Below are 7,756 nucleotides of genomic sequence, written 5' to 3'. Positions count from 1 at the left end.
ACTTCGCCTCTAACTGAGTGTGCAGAGGTGCTTGTTATTATTTGTTGGCTTCCAGAAAGTCGCAGGATCGAAGGCCGTGAGCATGTTCACACGATAATAATCATTTTTGTTATGTACTTCCGAACCAAGAAACAGCATCTATGAAGTACAGAATGAAAGCGTATTCAAGCGAAAAATTCACCAAACAAAAATCTCTACAAAGCAGCAGTTTTGCACTTCCTCATGGAGTTCTTCCAGCTCTGGGCATGCCACGATATGGTTTATTTTTTCTCAGTGTTCCTGAAAGATATACTTTTATTCTTCGTGATAAACATGTTTAGTTTTTCAGTCGAAGCTTGCTTAGCCCTTAAGACCAAGACTAGCAATCTTGCACTCAAGCGGTTCCACTGGTATCATAACCTAATAACCATCAAACACCTCGGTAGTGTAAGAGCGCAGACAACTTATTGAATATCTACCTGATAAACTCGTACGAATGGACAGAAACGCTCTAACTCTGAAAGAATTCAACGAGGCCCGCGAAGCTAGTAACAGAGGAAGAGGAGAGCCTCTTGGCGGAAAAAGAGGATCTGCTGGAATACTGTTCCATTCGTACAACTGCCATAGAAATTGTTACAAAGGCCAGTACTATCTGGGCACGCGATTACCGAATCATTAATGGTAGCTCTGAAACTAAATTGATTGCTGATTTTTCATTAGGTAAACTTTTCTCTTGAGTCCTCAGTAATCTTTTCTTTTTGCGTCCACCGACCTCCTACACTTACAGCTATCTAGAATAACGGCAGTTTTCTTACGTTAAATATCTACAAAATTCTTATACCACATCGCAAAATTTTTATTTTCCTTTTTCCATTCATTACTACCTTTCTGTCTTCTTCTTTCCAGGATGGAACCTTTTCCGTCTCCGACTTCTCGGAGGCATTTCAAGAGCACGACGTACAGCGCGTGCTACGCGCCTACGCCGATACGATCACAATGAATATTCATTGTGCCGATGCCGGTCACTGGCACAGCGTCCCACACAAAAGTTTTGCACGCCTCTGTAAAATACGTATTAATCCCGTTGACGTGCTGGATACAAGCAGTGAAGGTATCAACGCCTTTATTGGTAAGCGAATGGAAAGGAGGCTTAAACAAGTTCTTTATTTACACTAAACCAATATGTACTTTCTTCCTCCGCAGATTACCTGGCACCCATGCTTGTGCCTACTTCACTGCGTGAACTGCTTGAGACTTCAGATGTTGTGGGCAATATACGCTTTACACATCCTACACTTTACGTCTTCCCAGGTGGTCAGGGTGATGCTGCGCTCTTCGGCATCAATGGTTTTAATATGTTGGGTAAGTATCGTGTAACTTTCTTATACCCTTTTCTAATTTCATCCACTGCCTCTCTCTCTTTCTAATCTCCAGTCGACGGCGGTTTCAACCGCAAGGCTTGCTTCTGGGATTTCGTACGCCACTTGGATCGCTTGGATGCCGTCCTCTTGACACGCCTTAACAACAGCAACATTCAGGGCATAAGTTCGGTAGTTTCGCGTAAGCGTGATGCTCACGTCTATCCACAAATCGGACATTTCTTCGGTAACGTGCCCGATCGCAAGGGTGGCCTGCCCAGTCCCGACGGTGATAAGGATCGCGACCCTCTTTTAGTTGATCTCTTCGAACATGGCCACAATTTAGTAAGTGATCTGAAGTCGCTGGACCTGAAGCCGCAAACCTGCTATCGCAATCAAGACCCTATCAATTTGTACCACAAAGTTGGCCATGGCACATTGGATATGTATGTGATCAGCCCCGCTCGCGATTCCAAAGAGGTTAAAGAGTTTTTAGCAAAATGGCACTCAGGCGATCAACGCTTATTCGCCGCGCGCGATTCGCGCGAGTTCAACTTCCCACTGCAGAACTTGGTGTCCATTTGTGCATTGCTTGTCTGGCAGCCAGCCAACCCAGATGACACCATTACCCGTATACTCTTCCCCGGCAGCACACCAGATTTTAAGATACAGGAAGGTTTGGAAAAGCTCAAGCATTTGGAATTCATGAAACACTCTACATGTACTGCCAAGTCTATTGCACCAACTATACAGACTGTGGTGACGACACGTAAGACATTCAAGTCCGCCATTGGCGCGCCTATCGAGCCGATGGGCGTACCGTCCAAAGCAATTGGTAGATTTGCGCCGGTTGCTGCAGCTGCCGTGGCTATACAGCAGGACAATAAAGCAAAAGAGGCCGCAGCCACTGCCGCCCAAGTAATAGAAGAGACCAAGATTGGAAAGGCTGAGGCTGAAGTCGAGAAGATTGGTCTGCAGAAGAAGGAAGACTCCGTGGACACTGACGAACCTGCCGCTGAAACCGGTGATGAGGCTGTACCTGAGCCGGTAGTTGAAGCAGAGAGCAAAGAGGAAGATAAACCGGATGGTGAAGCGGCTGAAGAGGATAACAAAGAGAAGGAGGCCGAAAGCGAGAAGAAGGTTGAGGTGGTTATAGTGAAGCCACAGCAACAAGCTGCACCACAAAAAGAGGAAACGCCAACACCCGAAGTCATTAAACCCAGCAAAGCCGGCAAGGGTAAACCTGACAAGCCACGTGCCGAGGTAAAGCCTGTAGTGCGTTCCCGCATCGATACCAAACCGCCAAAATCAATGGAGCGCAAGGGCCTTAGGAAGGATTTGACAGCTGATAAGAAGGCCTCACCAACTGCTACGCCACGCAAAGAGCCCGCAGCAACAAAACCGCGTGATGTTAAGCCGCGTGTGGTTACACGCGCTACCAAATCTAGCCCCAGCAGCACGCCGGCCAAGAGCGCCAAAGATGCTAACAATCGCAAGGTGCTCGAGTCCAAGCAACAAGCTACACGTCAGGCTACCAGCACCTCTACTACCACAACAACACGCCGCGAGACCACGCGTACCAGTGCTGCTGAACGCAAAGAGACACGTACCCAGCAACAACAAGTGCAGCAGCGTAAGCCAATTTCACGGCGGCCACGCGGTGCTTCGCCAACGAAGCGTGCACCTGGCAGTCCCATCAAATCAGTTAAACCCAAAGCGGATTTGAAAAAGTCGCGTTTGGACAAAGGTGGCACCACCGACTCCAGTTTGGTTTCCACGCCATCAGCCGATGAGGCGACTGCTGCCAAGAAGCTGCAGGACTTGACCGCCTCACAAGAACTCGACGCCGAAAAGCAACGCGAACTCGATGATCTGAAGGAAGAGCAAGAGGTCGTGCGGGAAATCGAAGCGGTCTTTAGCCGCGATGAAATGAAACGTCAGAAGCAGTTGGCTGCGGAAATGCGCGAGATCTCCAAGCAGGACAGCACTACTGAGGCCGAGGAGGAGGAAGAGTATCTGATAATTGAAAAAGAAGAAATCGATCAGTACACTGAGGACTCGATAGTAGAGCAAGAGAGCAGCATAACGAAGGAAGAAGAAATACAAAAGCATCAGCGCGATTCCCAAGAGTCGGAAAAGAAACGCAAAAAGAGCGCCGAAGAGGAAATCGAAGCTGCAATTGCCAAAGCTGAGGCCGAAGAGCGCAAGGCACGGCTAGAGGGTGCTGAAGCGGAGGCAGAAGCTGCAGAAGAGGAAGTCGATGATGAAGAGAAGGCTGCAGAACCTGAACACAAGATAACCTTACCTGACAAGTCAGAGATTAAAGCTGAAGTACAAGAAATAATCACTGCAGCCAAAGATATAGTGACTACGCGCACTGAAGAACAAATTAAAGCTGAGGAAGAACTCTCCTCGCCCACGCATGAGGAAAAAATAAGCAGCGCTAAGAAAACTTCCGACACCAAAGATGAACCCATTGAACAACCTGAGATCCTACCTGCCAACCTACAAGAAAGTCTACCAGAAGAAAAGTTCTCCGCCACAATCGAGTCGGGCGCTACCACAGCGCCAACGCTTCCTGAAGACGAACGCATACCGCTTGATGAAATCAAAGAAGACCTTGTTATTGAAGAAAAGTATGTGAAGGAGGAAACAAAGGAGGCCGAGCATGCAGCTGGAGCTGAGGCTTTGGCCGCTAAGCCAACGGAACCCATTGTAACGGCAGCTGGTATTGTCATTGAGAAGGTCGCGGAGCCAGTAATTGTCGGTTTAGCCACTGCGGAACGTGTGCTACCAATGAAGATGACCTTCGAAGCTCAACAGAACCTCTTACGCGATGTGGTGAAGACTCCAGATGAAGTCGCTGACTTACCGGTGCACGAGGAAGCTGACTTGGGTGTGTACGAAAAAGACACTCAGGATAGTGGAAAGGTTATTTCACACAAAGAAGAAATTACAAAAGAGGAAAAAGAAGCTGAGGAAAAAGATACATATGAGGAGAAGGAAGTAGAAGTTGAAGAAAAAGAGGAAACCGAAGCGGAAGTCGAAGTCGAAAAAAATATTGCAGAGAAAAAGTCGTCCGCTTCACCCGCAGAAAAACCACCATCTCATTCAGAGAAAGTATTATCGCCTGCTAAAAAATCTGTTTCGCCAGCTGAGAAGCCACCATCGCCTTCCGAAACACCTGCATCCCCAGCTGAGGAGGCAGCTTCACCAGCAGAGCTACTAGCTTCTCCTACAGACAAGGCCCCATCGCCTGCCGAAAAATCCGTTTCTCCAGCTGTTACCATACCTTCGCCTGAACAGAAACCTTCATCCCCTGCAGAGAAAACACCATCGCCTGCCGAAAAGACTGTATCCCCAGCTGAGAAGTCGGCTTCACCCGCAGAGCAACCAGCATCTCCCACTGAGAAGGCACCATCGCCTGCTGAAAAAGATGTGTCCCCAACTGAGAAGGCACCATCGCCTGCCGAAAAAGATGTATCCCCAGCTGAAAAGGAACCTTCACCTGCTGAAAAAACTCTATCCCTAGCTGAGAAAGAACCATCTCCTGCTGATAAGGCAACTTCACGCCCAGAGAAACCCGCATCGCCTACAGAGAAGGAGCCATCGCCTGCGGAAAAAGAGGTATCCCCAGCTGAGAAGGCACCTTCGCCTGCTGAAAAGGCTGCTTCACCCCCAGAGAGACCCGCATCTCCTACAGAGAAGGAGCCATCGCCTGCAGAAAAAGATGTATTGCCAGCTGAGAAGGCACCTTCGCCTGCAGAAAAAGATGTATCCCCAGCTGAGAAGGCACCTTCGCCTGCAGAAAAACCCGCTTCCCCAGCTGAGAAGTCGCCTTCACCCGCAGAGAAACCGGAATCCCCTACAGAGAAGGCCCCATCGCCTGCTGAAAAAGATGTACCCCCAGCTGAGGTGGAACCATCACCTGCTGAAAAGGCTGCTTCACCATCAGAGAAACCTCTATCTCCTACTGAGAAAGTACCTTCACCTGCCGAAAAAGATGTATCCCCAGTTGAGAAGGAAAGTTCGCCTGCAGAAAAACCTGCTTCCCCTGCAGAGAAGGCATCATCTCTTCCCGAAAAAGACGTATCCCCAGCTGAGGTGGAACCATCTCCTGCTGAAAAGGCTGCTTCGTCTTCAGATAAATCTGTATCTCCTGCTGATGTACCTTCACCTGCCGAAAAAGATGTATCTCCAGCTGAGAAGGCACCTTCGCCTGCAGAGAAACCTACATCCCCTACAGAGGAGGCACCATCGCCTGCCAGAAAAGATGTATCCCCAGCTGAGGTGGAACTATCTCCTGCTGAAAAGGCGGCGTCGCATTCAGAAAAATCTGTATCTCCCACTGAGAAGGTAGGGTCACCTGCCGAAAAAGATATATCTTCAGCTGAGAAGGCACCTTCGCCTGCAGAAAAATGTGCTCCCCTTGAAGAGAGGGCACCATCGCCGGCTGGAAAAGATATATCCCCAGCTGAGAAAGCACCTTCGCCTGCAGAGAAACCTGCATCCCCTACAGAGGAGCCATCATCGCCTGCCTTAAAAGATATATCAACAGCTGAGAAGGATGCTTCTCCTGCAGATAAGGCATCATCTCTTTCAGAAAAAGACGTATCCCCAACTGAGAAGGAACCATCTCCTGCTGAAAAGGCTACTTCACCCTCAGAAAAAGCCGCATCTTCTACAGAGAAGCCACCATCGCCCTCTGAAAAAGCTCCTTCTCCAGCTGAGAAAGTCACTTCACCCGAAGAAAAAACAGCTTCACCTACCAAGAAGGAACCTTCCACTGTCACAGAAGAGACAGCTGCAAAAGAATCGCGCAAGTCGACAAGCACACCTGAAGAAAAGGGGGGCAGTGAAGTTACATCTGAAGATGAATTACCTGCCCATGTACTTGCAGCTATTGATTCCACTAAGCCCAAGGATCTAGAGGACACTGTCTCCATCGATAGTCCTGCGACTATTGAAGAAGCTATTGAGGTGGAAATGCAGAAGTCCCTACAAGCAAGCAGAAAAGCCTCACAAGAAATCAAAGAAGTTCAGGCTAAATCAGAATCTCGTAAAGCGTCTGTTGTATTAGATCAGGATGAGAAGAAAGGGGTAAAACCTACTCCCTCACCAAAAGAAGCTTCCACATTTGAAAGTAGCATTGATGAAAAATCACCAGCAGCATCAGATGGAACTTCTCGTAGGGCATCTGCGGTAACGGATGAAAAGTCCGCGCTTCCATCGGCCGAAGCTTCACGTCGAGAATCTGCTGTTGAGAGTGTTAAAGATGAAAAGTCTGCGGCTACCTCCAAAGAACCATCGCAATCTGGCTCGATTCCCGAAAGCGTTAAAGATGACAAATCGCCCACCGCGTCGAAGGAGGTTTCAAGGCCGGAGTCCGTTGCTGAAAGCGTTAAAGATGAAAAATCAGCTCCCGTATCTACGGAAGCCTCTCGGCCAGCTTCTGTTGCTGATGAAGCTGATAAATTAGAAGCGGAGACTGTGTCATCTCCTGCTGACACAGCTCCAGTTAAGATTGATCCATCCGCGCTTACACTAGACCTAGAAGTTGTGAAAAGCGATGTCAAACTGCCAACGTCGTCTAGTCCGGTTGACGTAGCCGAAGGCGATTTCCCCGAAGTTAAAGAGACATCCACTGAAAGTAAAAAAGTTCCCGCTGAAGACACTGCTGTTGCAGGTGCGGAAACAGTTTCTACACCAGTAGACGAAGCAAAAGATCTCAAAACTGACACTGCTTCCATGGTTTCGCGTCCTGAAAGCCCTGAAGGAGAAAAGTCACCAGCCATCACCAAAGACAGCTCCCGAGGACCATCTGAGGATACAGTTCCAGAAGAGAAAGTCAAGCAATCTCCTGTGGTCGTTAAAGAGGTATCGAGTGTCGATGACGTCAAAGAAGAAATATCTCCATTTACTTCGAAAGCAGAATCTGCCACTACGAGCGTCAAAGATGAGAAGTCGCCAGTGGCTTCAAAATCGGATTCTGCTGTTGCGAGCGTGAAGGATGAGAAGTCACCTGTCGCATTGCAGCCAGAGACCGCTGATGCGAACGTCAAAGATGAAAAGTCGCCAGAGGCTTCGACAGAAGTTTCAAAGCCTGAATCAGTTTCCGTTAGTGAGAAAGATGATAAATCTGCTCTTGCCTCAAAAGAACCTTCCAGACCAGAATCTGCCGCAACGAGCGTAAAAGATGAGAAGTCACCAGTGGCTTCAAAACCGGAATCTGCTGCTGCAAGCGTTAAAGATGAAAAGTCGCCAGAGGTTTCGAAAGAAGTTTCAAGGCCTGAGTCCGTTTCCGAGAGTGTAAAACAAGATGAATCTCCTCTTGCTTCAAAAGAGCCTTCTAGGCCAGAGTCCGCTGCCGAAAGCGTCAAAGATGAAAAGTCACCAGTAGCTTCAAAACCGGAATCTGC

General features: G+C 48.5%; 1 protein-coding gene across 1 annotated transcript in view; it reads left to right on the top strand.

Moving 5' to 3' along the window:
- Positions 1-7,756, top strand: part of LOC118748873 (microtubule-associated protein futsch) — a 509,684-nt gene that overhangs the window by 491,893 nt on the left and 10,035 nt on the right. Inside the window, exons 4-6 of the mRNA XM_036483593.1 lie at positions 886-1,108; positions 1,183-1,341; positions 1,414-7,756. The exon at positions 1,414-7,756 is cut by the window's right edge and continues 8,411 nt beyond it. Of these exons, the coding sequence (XP_036339486.1) occupies positions 886-1,108; positions 1,183-1,341; positions 1,414-7,756 (6,725 nt within the window). The remainder of the gene's footprint in view (positions 1-885; positions 1,109-1,182; positions 1,342-1,413) is intronic.

The sequence above is a fragment of the Rhagoletis pomonella genome, unplaced genomic scaffold (genome assembly GCF_013731165.1).
Source record: "Rhagoletis pomonella isolate Grant_MI unplaced genomic scaffold, Rhpom_1.0 Rhpom_scaffold_00013, whole genome shotgun sequence".
In the NCBI taxonomy this organism is placed as follows: domain Eukaryota; kingdom Metazoa; phylum Arthropoda; class Insecta; order Diptera; family Tephritidae; genus Rhagoletis; species Rhagoletis pomonella.
This window is presented reverse-complemented; position numbering and strand designations above follow the sequence as displayed.